We start from the raw sequence: 14,058 nt of genomic DNA, 5'->3' as shown, positions 1-14,058 counted from the left end.
TTTTTTTTTTTTATAGAGCAGATGAGTTTCCCTGGGAAAGCACTCTGTTAGAAAAGGGCAATGATGTATTCTTAATTATGCATATCTAGGGAATTGTGTGGGCTTTTTTTTTTTTTTGGTGGAGTTACACGAGAATGTGCTTATCCTCAGGGATTTCAGTATTTCAGTCTACCTTTTCAAAGTTTTAATGATGAAGGTGCATAGATTGTGGGGTTTTTTCCGACATTAAGGTCAATGATTGCGTGCTTGTCCTTCTAGAGCACTGAGGGGAAGGTGAATTTACTTGCTGTCATGCTTGTAAGATCAGTGTTGGTATGGGTTGCTTTTGTGTACTTTCTGGTGAATAACCATTGTTTATTGTTCTTTAGCCTTTTCTTCTGAGAGCTGCAGAACAACTTCCAACAAATTTTCTTCTTGGCTCTTGCAGATTATCTGACTGCAGGTGTGCAGGGGAACTGTGCATTGTACAAATGTTTGCTGCCTCTTGACCAGGAAAGGTAGTTCTATGTTAGTAGTATATTAGAAGTTACAAGTTGGATAGATCTTATTTTTTTGTTGTTGTTATTTAAAAAGAAGGCAAAAACGTACAAGTAAAATTTAGTAATTTGATAGGTTGATGAAGTCTTTATTGTAGGAGGTAGGAATTGCTGTCTTCCTCGTGCTTTCTAGCTGTGGGAAGATGAGGATGCTGTAAATAAGGCACATGGCGGGGGGAACTGGCTGCAAGTTGGATGGATTCTGAAAGTGGTTGCTGTGTTCTCGCGCTAAAGGATTACAGTTTCTAAAATGGCTCCTCTCCCTCACCCTCCTTTGGCAGTAATAGGACCAGTTTGGGGTTTTTTTTAATCCACTTTGATTACTATACTATTGTTCTCATGTGTGTTGATTTTATTTTTAAGTAACTTGCCAAAAGTGTGCCTTGAAACTTCTCCGTTGTATTTTAATGTGGAGAAAATACTGAAGAAAGAAATTATTATATATTTTTAGTTGTCTGCACTGAATTTATTGCTTAAAGGAGTAGTGTAACCTCTGATTTAAGATTAGATGTGACAAAATAGAACTGGATTAGTATGTTCCCCTAAGGAAAAATAATGGCTTTTTATAATTGCTTATATTGATTATAAATACCTTATGCATTCTTTACTTGTGCAAGACGAATCAGCTATGATTTTTTGTTGAAAGCAAGTATAAAAGAACTACTATTTCTACTGTAGTAGAAATAACATATATGGAACAACATGAGAGGAATATAATATAGAATGTATATTCTATTCTAATGCCCACACTGAAATGAAAATGGGCCCAAGAAGAGAGGAAGGAATAGTACAAAGAAATAGGAAAAGAATGGACATCAGATCCTACCCCGTTTTTGTACTTTGGCTTAGTATAGACGTTAATAACCCTCTAACTCTTTTGTGTGGGGTAATAGAGTTTCCATATGATAACAATCACAGAAAGGCTAAGTGCAGAGTCCTTTGGCTGCTGGTGTGGCTTTGTGCACTGTGCTGTGAACTGTTTGCTAATGATGTCAACCTGTGTTGCAAACAGGTGTGTGCTTCTTATTGATCCTGGTCAAGGTAGGGTTTTTTTAGATTTTAATTAACATGCATATTGTCTAGATTGCATGACTGGAACAGTAATGCCTTATTTTTCAAAATATCTTTATTTTTGAGGGTGGTGTGCTCTCAGCCTCCTTGGGTTTAATTCAGACCTGGATGCTTGCCATCTCTGAAAATAAGGTTCCCAAACAAAATATTTGGGCCTAGTTTTTCCCTATCGGAATGCTCAGGCTTTAGTATTATTCCCCTTCTCATATCTGGAAGATGCTTCAATGAAGAAACTGCAGTTACATAAAACACTTAATTCTTCAAGACTAAAATTAATTACAATGATATGCAAATTATTGAACGCTTCTTACTGCACTAGTAAACTTAAACCATTAGTACAGTGAGACTGATAAATAGCATATGCATTGATATGATTCTGTGATAAAGGAAACTGTTCATGGCACAGTCTATCAAATGTTTTAATAAGAATTTGCCAGCAGAAAGAATTTATACAGTATTGGAGTAACTTGTGATTACTCCTGTGCTTAGGCCAGTAAAAATGGTGTCTCTTTTTTTGTGGTCAGAGATTATGCCAGTTCTCAGTGGAGCGAACTGCTCAGCTGTATGTAGAAGATTGGAGGATGTTGCCATATTGATTTTAGTACCACTAGCAGCACCATCAGCTGCATTGTTTCCCTGTGGCAATAATATGGGATCCTGGCAAGAGCTGAGACTTGCTGTTGCCATACTTTTCACATATCCCAGAGGCTGAGCATTCCTAGTACAGGGGTCTGAGATGTCACATAGAAAATTAATGAACAAAACTTAAGCCTTAGACACTTCTACATTTCTGGTTATTTTCCTTATAACTATCACTTTTAAATTAAATTGAAGTGCCTAAAAATGCTATTACTCATCTCAAAAGCTAGGTGTGGTTGGTAGGGGACTGGTTTTGAGCGCTGAAGTTCAGCTCTATGTTGTTGATGTAACTGTCAAATATTAAACTCTTCTCTTGGGGCATAACTTCAAAATTGTTGGTACTTTCCAAGAGCCAAAAAATTTCTTCCCTCACTTTCATTTACTTGGTCTTTGTTTTACTAATATTTAATAGTTGCTAATATTATTAAATGAATATCTTTTTAATTAATACAAACATTCACACTTTTTTTCTTAAGCTGTATGTTTTTCTATGTCGGTTCAGTGGACAAATCTGGGATTTGGCTTCAAAAGCAAAACAGACACCTTGAACATACATGTTTCCACCTTTCAGAATTTCTAAGAAAGTTTTGATCTGCTCAGCAGGTCAGTTTGCTCTGGAGTGGATATATGCACATTCAGGGTGTCTGTTTTCCTGTTGAAGCCAAGTCCCAAATCTCTCTCTTAATTTTGAAAAATACTGTGACCCTGTTCTTTATAATTAGTTGTTGATTTGCCTGAGGGCACAATGAATATACTTTAACACGTGGACTGACTCTCTGTTGCATTTTGAACGCTGGGAAATACAAATTCTTTGCCCATCTGTATTGCTTCTTGGCCACTTCACCATTGTCACAGAGAAAATAGCCTTAGTAAATGTTTTCTTCCCTTTCTGACCTGATGCCTCAGGATGCTTAGTTGCTTTCCCATAGCCCTTTGTGGGTGGAGAGGATTCCCACTGTGGATCTAGTTTGTGTGCGCTCCCTTGAAAGTGATTGAAGAAGGAATGAAGAAGGAATAAAACTTTTAAGAAGCTAAACCAAACAATGTCTCTCAGTGTGGGAGTGGACCAAATCCCATAGGCTTCATAATGTGTGACGGTTGAATGGCAGACATCCTGGGTTTTCACTCCAGGCACTTTATTAACAAATACTTCTAAGATGTGAAGTTTTCTATATTACATTTAGGTATTTTTATTATATTTGGTATTTTTTTTTAAATAAGAGTATGTAGTTAAAAAGAAAAAGCATGAGGCTATGGCTTTACTCTGACTGAAGTCTTCAAGATAAGAACTGGTAACATTGATAAGCAGCACTTACTAAGCAGACTTCTAAGCAGCCTCTAACAGCAAGGTTGGAAAAAAAAAGGTGACTGGCTATAAATGCCATTGTGTGTGTGTATTTAAGAGGAACATCTTTCACTCCAAAGGTCTAGTGCTTCTGAGTGGTTCATAGTCTTTACTTGCAGAATTGGTTTTAGTATCTGATTTAGTGGTGTCTGAGTTAATGGTACTAGCCTCTGCAAGTTATTCTATAAATAGTGTAAGCATTGTGTAATTTTAGCCATGGTATAGTCAGTTAAGCATGATGATGAATTATCTCTGGAAAAAATTAAATCATTTGATATCTTTATATAAATTGACATAGGAGGAACAAGTGAGTAGCATACCCTCAGTTAGTATTTCTATGTCTTTCAGAAAGAAGAGCATTGCTTTTTAGCTCTTCATTAAAATATACCTGGTGCTTGAGAAAACTTCTGGCTTGTCCTGTTGTTTTATTAGCAGTGCCTGTAGTACCTTAAGAACGCAGAACTGCAGCATGACTGCTAATATAATGAGGAATTGCTGTGTTTATTTTATTTATTTATTTTTTCCATTCATGTCTGCTTCTGTCGGCCACGACTCCTGTTGGCATTCAGCTGACTGGTGGTGTGGCTTCTCTCCTTCCTGTCCCCATCCTATGCTTGTCTTCCCTGGCCTGACTCCTCCAAATACAATGAAGAGGAAAAATAAAAGGTTTGAAATCATGCTTCGCATCTGTTTCCATCTTCCCTGGCAATTTCTGCTTCCACACAGTTAAGCAGCAGAAATATGGCCTTACTTGACCTTTGGTCACAGATTTTTCCTCTCCGGTCAAACAGCCGGTCATTTGACCTTGTCTTAGGCAACCACTGCTCTTCAGCCAATCCTCTGGTTTCCTCAGTCCTCCTTCTCAGCCATCACCTCATCTTCTTTAAATATTGCTCTCCCTCTCGCAGGCCTTTTGCAAACTACAGTCTGAGGGTGTTGGTGTACCTTGCCCTTGTTTTGGCTGCTCCCGTCTTTGGTTGCGCTGCTCTGTAGTTAGCACACCCTCATTCTCTGTTTCCTCCATGCCTCCATTCTTCTTCTTCTAGAGAAAATCGCATGACCGTATAAACTTCCTCTGTGAAAAATGTCTTGTCTCTTCCAAACAGCATTGCTCCCTAGCTATGTTGAATCTTAGCTTGTTTGCTGTTTTTTTTTAATAACTTTTTCTTTATTTAAGATCTCTCCAGTTTCTTTTACTAAAAAGGGAAGATCTGCTGCTTTACTCTTGATATAGAGCAAGTACTCATCTGCTTTTCAACCCTACCTTATATATCTTCTGAGCTTTCTCAGAACAGGTTATAGTATTTTGCAGGCAATGGACTTCAGCTACCAATTTATCATGAGGCTGGCTGACATCTAATTCTTTAATACCTTGGTATCTTTATTTGTAAACCAAAGCAGTCATGTGCCTCACAGATGGTGAAAATGAATTGCTGGAAGTTAATTTATGCCTCTTGGAAAGGCAGAAAGGTATGAGAGTTCCATCTTTTGGCTATCAGAGCAGTTCTGAAAATTGGTATCAGTAGAGAGCAGGGCAGGAAACCTGCACTGCTGCAATTTGCTCGTTTTGTTCTGTGTGCAGTTAAGAGCCCTGTCTTGGCTTGTGTGTCTGGCAGCATTAAGAACTGAAAAATAACTAAGATCTTTTTTTTCTTTTTTTTTTTTTTTTTAAAAAAGAGCCTGATTTAGTTACTTAATGAGCACAAGAGGCTTGCCTTACTGTGGTGAGTCACACCAAGAGAAGAAATTTAAATTCAGTTGGGAATTTTTTGTTAATATTTACCTTCTTTATACTTTGTGGTTTCTGAATATGTTTTTTAGTAAAACTATGGAGCAAAAATGCAGTAACAGATAGAAGTTATACATGGCAAACTGAACCAGAATCAATAATTGAAAGACAACAGAAGCATTAACTGTGTGGTGCTCCAGAGGGAACGGCTTGTAGGTGAGAGAAAAGGATTAACTGAGGGTCAAACCAAACCAGCTTTGTTGATTACAGCAGTGTTGCCCATGCCTTTAAGAAAGTGACCTGAATAGACTGTATGGGTTTTATTGCATCTTTTGTTGATACATGTTTTTAGCAGATAATTGCAACAAGACTTGAAATGCTATTTAAATGGTAACAAAAGAGAGAAATATGCAAAACGAAAGAAGAGTGAGCTCTCTTTCACCTTTTTTTGTCTAAGTGTTTCCATGTATAACTGTTTACCCACCACACCCATGCCTTGGTAGGGTAACGTTTTGTATTTGCATGGGTGGTTACCATTAAAATACTCTCCAACATAAGTGATTTTTGTGTTATATTTTAATCTATGCTACATCAGCGCTATGCAAAATGATTAGACTAGCACCATGGTTGGTTGCTTTAAAAAAAAATACAGTAACTTGCAAACAGTAACGTGGATACAACCACAGAGTATAGAACAATCCTTACATCTGTATTTTCAGTGTCATTGGCTTAATCTACGTAGGAAGAAACACAGATGAATGCTAGAAGTTATTGCTCAAGCAATAATTATGTTAACCATCCACTCTAAATTTTCATGTCTGGTACCCTTTAAGAAAATTGTCTTTCTTAAGGCCTGCTGAAGTTCATATTAGACTCCCATTGACTTCAGACACAAGAATTGGAACACTCCTCTTGCATTAACAGTAGTCTGTGCCAAAATCACTGTGATAAAATTTAGCTGTGGTGTTACTTGGTTTATTTTGGTGAAATATGAAGCATAAATTTGGCTCTGTTAGTTCAAATCATCTGACAAGCTGGCATCTTTGTCATATGCTACATTTTTTAAATTTTCTGTTAAAGATTGGTTTCAAGTAAGGTTTTCTTAATTGTCGGCTTGCAATGTCTGTTTATATCTTTTTTCTTGTACTGTATCTAGAGATGTGTGTGAAATTAATGGGAAAGCAATTAGCCAAACTCTGGATTCTGTGCTTGACTGACGCTTCTAACTGTGAACATATTATAGCTGTCTGTCTGGTCTTCGCAGCTTCTGGTTGAGTTTTAGATGAAACCGGAGATAAAGATGCAAAATCTCTAAATGGTGTAGAGACTCCTGATGTTACAAAGATTACATTCATTTGAGACACTGAGGCTTACATTTACCTGGTGGTACATCGGGAAAGGTTGTCATGTCATCTTATAGGGTCTAATCTAACTGCAGTTTTGTACTAGTGTATTTGCTTTCAAGAAAGAGCAAATGTAAGCCTAACCTTATTCTGGAATATGAGTATTTTCTGATATATTTTTATATACAGCTCTAGACTTCGTACCAGTCTAAATGCATCTAAACTGGAGACGCCTTTTCAGTTGCATTTCTTCAAAACCTGTGTGTATACAAACACTGATGGGAAATCTGAGCTTTGGAGTTTGCGTTCTGATATAGATTAAGTTTGTAAGCTTCCCCTGGAGAGTTTGAATGGAAATCGGGATTTGAGGAAGGTCATTTGTCACTTGCAAATGACAGTCATCAAGTCTTAAGAAGTAAGCTCTGCTGCATGACTACGCTGATCCCAGTTGCCACAAAGGAGAGTGCAGGACAGAAGGAAGGCCAGGCTATTTCTTTTGGCAAGCAGCATGCACTTAGGTTTAAACTACTTATCAAACTGTACCCATAGGCTGTGGTTTCATGTTGCAGCTGAGCCAGTCTAGAAGGTTGCTGCTGCTGAAGGGAGTGATCCTGCTCTCTTCTTCCTGCTCCCACACTCGTGTTCCCGTCAGTTCCTTTGTGCCAGCTCTGCACGTTGGACCCATCGCTGAGTCGGTTCAGATCAGTCGCCCAGTTGAGAACTACTCACTGCTGGATTACTGAGTTTGATTGATTTAGTGAAAGACCTGATGAGCATTAGAGCTGGTGTAAAGGAAGGGGTGGGGACCACACGGTAGTAATATGAGTGTCCAAGGCTATAGTTCAGACTCTTTTTCACAGTTTAAACCAGTCTACGTTCTCGCTGTCATGTTTGTGCCAGTTCTGGTATTTGCTCAGCCAAGTGATGAGCGTGATCAGAGACCTTGTTTGGCTGAAAATTGGCTTGACTCACGCTCCCTCACCCCCCAACTTTTTGCTGTATCACTTCTCTGATCCCGTCACTGTACAGCCTCAAAGGCTCTTGTAGCATGGTGGGGATAAAAGGCACGTGTGGTCAGGGTGAGATGGGAGTGCTGAGTTACCCTTTCAGATGACCACCAGTACTTAAGTTGATTTAAAATGATCGTAACTGCAGGCTTAATAAAGTCTTCATGTTCTATATTGCTTATACCCCAGGCATGTTTACTTTTTTTTTTTTTTATTTCATACTGGAGGGGGGATTTTCTTCCTTTTTAACTGTTCAGGAATTAATTTGGTTGACAAGTGGTAGCAAAAAATATGAATATATAGAATGATGGCAATGTTTTCTGTCAAGTAATAGATTATAGAGGCTTGGGGGAGTAGTAGTCTGTTGTTCTCAGGGAAACTATTAAATTGCTGTAGAAACCTTACTCCAAATGATGGGAACTGTATGCTGTTCCATATCAAATGAAGATGTTAATCATCTTTTATTATTTGTCATACTGTATTTATCACCACAGTGTCTCCATAAATACATCTGGCAACCATATTTTCCAGGCCATTTATTAAGATTTATAGGCTTTAAGTGGTTACTCTAAGGCACCATGTTTTCATGCCTACAACCTGCTTTTCTGACAACTAACACTTTTAAATTACTATTTCTTGAAAGTAAGTCTTCACCTGTTCCCTTTTTCAGTTTATTCTCTGCCTACCAATCTGGGTGGCCAAATTATGTAGGAAGGGATAGGGAACCACAGAGGGAAAGAAATCTGGTGTTAGCTCCCTTTTGTGGTGCTTGTTGATACCTGTAAAATACAGTAGGGCTGTCTGGTAGCTGCAGGCATGGAAGTGAGTTTGCACGCTATTATTGATTATGCCAGCTTTTGAAAATGTCCACAAAGATGCCGATTTGCTTTAAATGGCAGTCTCCTCATACCTGTAGCAATGGTGAACTAGATAAGCCATTGCCTATATAAATTTCACAAACAGTGACTGCTTTTTGGTTTTCTCTGCATCATTTTCTTGGTCCAGCTATGTGCTTCTCTCTTCAATTGGATATTTCACTTTTGTTACCTTCCTTAGAATTTTTAAGTGTGTAGGTCACCATTAATTTGTTCTTTCTGCTCAGAAATTGGGAAGCAGAGTATTTGGGGTGCTCCGTAGCCTGAATACTCTCAAAGCTACACCTCAATTATTGTCCTTATGACAAATGGCAAGACAGCATGAGATCTTAGACTAGTGGTATCTGGGGGAATTTTTGAATTAATGGGATGGTTTTGTTTCATATATTAAATTACTTTATCAAAGAGAACAATGCAGTAGGGTTGTTTTGTGTTTTTTTTTTTTTCCTGAGAGCTGAGTCATACTTTTTTTTTCCCAAAAGAGGACTGCCTTTAATAAATCTGTAGGCGAAGTGATAAACATATTATAAGGAGTCAAAGGGATTTTTTTTTTCTCTCCCACTGAAAATGAGTCAGCAATTAAATTATCTTGAAAGAAAATCAGTACTGAGTTTGTTGCCTGGGTTTAGCAAATCTTTACATTTTAAGAAAACATTTGTACTCGTGGTGTTCAGAGTGATAACTTGTGTAAGTGGTCTCCTGTATAATGAAGTGCACGTCAGAATCTCTCCCTAAATGTCTGTCAATCTGAAATATTCTTATTTGATCAGAAAAGCAGATTTCTGGTGGTTTACTGAAACGGACAATATGCTCTATTTAAATTTTGTTTTTCTTGTAAGGCAAGAGACTCCGAAAACCTCACTGTCAAGTGTAATTGCCACGTGAAGTAGTTTTAATCTTGTTCTGGATTTTGTGGTTATATCATACAAATGATGAAATGTGGTTGTGTGGAAAAGCTTGGCAGAAGCATTCCTACGTAAATATGAAGACTCATTCATATTTTCAATGTTGCTTTGATCAAGAAGAATTAAGCGACTTGACAGTTTTGGGGGACTTGCTTTAAAATACTGTGGTACTGTGGAAGGGGAATAGGTGGCTTTGCTGGGGGTCTTGTTAACAGGCTGAAGGAGCTCCTCTGTGTGTCTGCTTAAAATATCTTCTGTTAAATGTTTACCTTACCAGTTAATGAGGTAGGACAGACTGAAGAAATAAAAGGAGCGGTGAAAGTGTGCGTGAAGGCTGACATGTTTGACAGATTCATTGTTTAAGCTTGCATGCATTAAATGCTCAAAAAGCTTTGCCAAGGGGATCAAGTCAGGCTGTGACTGCAGGGTATGTAGATCTACCTAGGCTAGCTTTGAGCTGATAGTGGTGTAATGGTAGCAGCAATGACACTCGGCGCAAGCTGTGAACCCTTCTAGAGAAATTTGACCAATACTTGGATAGTTAACCTTTGCTGAGCTTTGTGCTGCCATCACCGTGCTCCTGTTGCTCAAGCAGTGACTAGTTTGAGTAAATGTACGCAGCCTGGAGAGTAAATAGACCCTTCATAAACCCAAGAAGTCATTGAGCTTTTTTCCTGCAGTCTTTTTTTAAAATTGACCCTCTTGTAAAGAGTGGTTATAAAAATGAAAAACTGTTAAAGCCAGAGGAATAAGACACAAGTGCTGAGAGAGCAGGGGAAAATGCTGGTGATAGTGATGAGATTGGTAACTCAGTTCTCTCCATTTTAAGTTGCTATAGATGAATTCAAAGTGTCTGTGTTCACCAGACTGTAGCTTGCCGTTGACTTTTGAGATACCCTGATATGCATTCAAGCTTACCAACACAGCGTTTCTCAAAAGATTCACCGATGGTAGCAGCAGGATGCAGCCAAAACGCTTTCTATAGGATACCATCTTTCTATAGGATACCATCTATTGTGATGACTGGTTGACTTTTCCAACACTGTAATTCATCCACTGCTGCCCTATTTAAGTTATCGCTGAATTGATGAGGCAGAAAGCGTGGTTGATTCTCTTGAAAAAATGCTAACAAATAGCATTTTCCTGAAATTTTGTGAGGGATTGTTCTCCCCACCCACCGAAACATCAATGGCAGAAATGAAATAGAGTAAAAAATGAAATAGAGTAAAAACTAATGATGGCAAAACCCATTTGATGGCAAAACTTCTGTGGAGAAAATTAAGTGTGTGCACAAAACTGAGAGGTCTGATGGCAATGCTAGTTAAGCGGTGAAGGAAAGAACCAGCTACTATGATAAGGGATGTAGGAAAAGCCAGGCTATAATAACGGAGGTAGGGGACTGTCCTTGGGAAGAAATGGTGCTTTTAGCAAACAAAAGATAAACTGCTGGAAGAAAAACTCAAGCCCACTTCTCTCAACGTGGACATGTGTGATTAACTGCATTCCTGTGATACTTGCTGTGAATGAACACTGTTCCATTGCAGTCTAAATAATGTTTAACTAAGCATAAATTTAAAACTAGACCTAAGTTACCTGGGGCCAGAATGATTAAATGTGTAGAAGAGGTGAGGAGCATTACTCATAGCATGAAGTGGGCTTATCAAACCCGGGAGGAAGTCAGGTGTGATTCCCCTTGACTGAGTGCGAATGGAGTGTCAGGCGATGGAGATTTGGACCCCAGAACAGCAACTGCCTGGTTTTGTGTCCAAGAAAGAAGATGAGTGAGGCAATAACAAAGCAAGGAAGTAGTTAACATGTGAGCGCTGTGAAAAGGGAGAAAAAGTAGCAAGTGGAAGTGGAAAAAATGGGGAAGGAGAAACAGTACGTTGGCCCTTTTCCTTGTAATTCTGCATGAAGATGTTTGCCGTATAAACAACTTTGAGGAAGATTTCAGTAAAAATGGTTGCACATGAAAGATACAGGACAATACATTGTCTTACTACCAAGTACTAAGTGACATTTCTGGTAACCAGTGTTTGACCTGAACCTGGAAACACTCTCATGTTCATTTGCCTGCTGTACGCTTCTGCATCGATTTAAACCAGCAGCACCAGATGTAGCTTTGGTGCTGATCTTGAACTTCATAGTGAATAGCAGCTACCCCAGCTGGTGGAAGCAGGAACAAGATCTTTAGAGATGATGCACCTGTGAAATGCAAGCAACTCATGTACAATGGCATGAAGATGGCCGAATAAACAGCTATGCAAGTTTTTACAGTATCATGTCAAACATTACTTAGTTGTTATTGCATATAGCTACACAACTGTACAGGATTAATTAAGACATTTAAAGGACCCTTGTTTTCCCTTCGTTTTCATTCTCTTCTTGATTGTATTATAGATGAGAATCTTCCCATTTATTCAAACACCTCAATTTCTTTAGATTTTAATTATTTTAATTCGGTGGTAGCTTTTCTTTTTTTCTGACATCCTTAATGTAGCATGTCATACAGTGTTTAACATAAAAAAAGGAAAACAGAGAGTCGGAATAGGCAATACTGAGACTACAAGTTATAGTGGAAAGGTGTGTTTCAGTCATTCAACTTCAATGAAAAAGTAATATTTCAAACTTTAATAGTATATTGCAAACTTCCACTTGATGTTAATATAATATCTGTAGTCTGGTTAGACGTTTGTAACGTGCGGCGCTCAGTTGAATACTTTTGATCCTGCAATTGTTGATTGACTGCAATAAATAAAGAGATACTGTAACAGATGTGATGCAGCAAGGCTCAGTTCTGCATTGTAAGTTATATCTGCATTTGTCAGCAACACCAAGTTTTTATGTATATAGCATTAAATTTCTACTGGATTGTTTGCTTGTGAATGTTTAGTCAATAGAGACCAAATTGTGGATGTCAAATAACCTTCAGCCCTACAATGAACTAGAAATTGTTGGATGAATGCAACGTCTCTGAAAGCCACGCTGCTCAAAACGGGGAACTGCCCAAGAGTTACTGCTGCAGAACTGCTTACTGGTGGTAATACTGGCAAGCAGCAGCATGTCTTCCATTACACAGCTGCAGGTTAGTGTCTTTTGCCTTTTTTTTTTTGTTTGCTTTCTGTAGCTTAGTTATTGTCATTGCATGCAGTGCAGTACTCTGGAAAGGAGAGGCGTGACAATCCAGAGGGATTTGTTGCCACTCTGAAAACAAAGGTGGCAAGTGAGAAGTCTGGTGCAATTCTTTGTCCCCAAATAAAACTAGAAAAGTGTATGCTGACCAGTAGGCTTTAGCCATCTGTCCAGGGAAATAAAATGCTTGATGCTTCCAAATGCAAGTTTGGGAAAAGCAAGTAATTCTTTTCTTCCTTTATTTCTTCAGTTTGGCCTGCCACTGCTGAATATCTGTGTATAAGGGCAAAGTTTGCTTCTTGAAAATAAAGCAACCTCCATTTCATAAGTCGGGAGTTGTTTCTGTTCAACGTGGTTATTAAAAATAATCTATTCCTTCACTTCTGGGTGCCTGTTACAGAACAACTGTATTGGAATATATTTTAAGAGTGTGGGGGTTTTCAGGTTTGGTTTGTTGGGTTTTTTTATTTGTTTGTTGGGCTTTGTTTGTTGTTGTCGGGTTTTTTTAAGTCAAATCCTGTTTGAAGAAAATGAAGAAAAGCTTTTTGCAGGCTAAGTATGTGTCCTGGTGGCAGAGTCTTAGATTAAAAGTTTACATAGTAACATAATTGTGGCTCCAATATGATGTCATGATATATGAAAATTAATACTCTTAGGAAATAAGCATGAAGAAAAATGGGCAGCCATATATTTTTATTTTTCCATACTTCTGTCTCAAGCATACATACAAGAAAAGAAAGAGGTGGAAAATGACAGAAGTGATTTTTTTATTTTTTTTTTTGTCTCCAAAAAGTTTATTGTATGTATAGTTTTTCTTCTGATCTGTTTTTCAGCTTTCAGCTATGTAGGACTGAACTCTTGATGTCGTGTTTGACACTTTAAATATCAAGTAAAAAGCTTTGTGGCATTAATTTTATAAATAGACCTAGTACTCAAAAATAGTCTTATTGATAATCAGCTTTGTCTGTCTTAGTTCTGGAATGGTCACTACATGTTTGTGTAACTGGAAACTTTGTCATACAGAAGATTTAATCCTTTTGGGAGCTGATCTGTGAAACAGCATTTAAATAACTATTCAATAAGAAATGTGTGTTTGTTCCTGTGTTTTCCTTGAATTGAAATTTTGCTGTATAGTGGTTTAAGAGAAAGTTGTATCTTTTTCACTAGAGTTTCTCTTTGTGTACTCCAATAGTTCATGGTTCTCCTGTAAATTGATGACTCCACTCTGAAATGAATTTTGCTGCCCTTCTTCTGAGTTCTTCTACCTGGTTAAGCCATGTAATAGCATACACTGTACTTTGTTATAATGTTAGTATTAAACAGGGAGATGGTGACCCCTGCGTCTGTCTCTGCAAAATCTACGTTGTTCATTAGAAACAAAGCTAGTAATTTAATTGCCATGTCTGACTGTGTCATCAGTAGTCTATTTCCCTACTCTGGGACAAAAGCGCTATTTAAGCTAATAAATTGTTGGTC

At 38.0% G+C, this 14,058-nt stretch overlaps 1 protein-coding gene across 6 annotated transcripts in view; it reads left to right on the top strand.

Annotated features, from left to right (window-relative positions):
* Window positions 1-14,058, top strand: part of RABEP1 (rabaptin, RAB GTPase binding effector protein 1) — a 51,339-nt gene that overhangs the window by 1,230 nt on the left and 36,051 nt on the right. For 2 of the 6 annotated variants that reach the window (XM_087751429.1, XM_087751427.1), the window contains exon 1: window positions 12,356-12,535. The exons of 2 other annotated variants lie outside the window; for them this stretch is intronic. In XM_087751429.1, coding sequence (XP_087607555.1) covers window positions 12,409-12,535 — 127 coding nt within the window. In that variant the 5' untranslated portion in view covers window positions 12,356-12,408. Of the gene's footprint in view, window positions 1-12,351; window positions 12,536-14,058 lie in introns of those variants that run through there. 2 more of the 6 variants (XM_087751433.1, XM_087751431.1) reach the window with 2 other exon arrangements.

The sequence above is a fragment of the Nipponia nippon genome, unplaced genomic scaffold, assembly GCF_047370975.1.
Source record: "Nipponia nippon isolate SJK-2023a ecotype South Korea unplaced genomic scaffold, ASM4737097v1 scaffold_15, whole genome shotgun sequence".
Taxonomy (NCBI): Eukaryota; Metazoa; Chordata; class Aves; order Pelecaniformes; family Threskiornithidae; genus Nipponia; species Nipponia nippon.
Note: the sequence above shows the minus strand (reverse complement) of the source record. Positions and strands in the feature narration are given on the sequence as shown.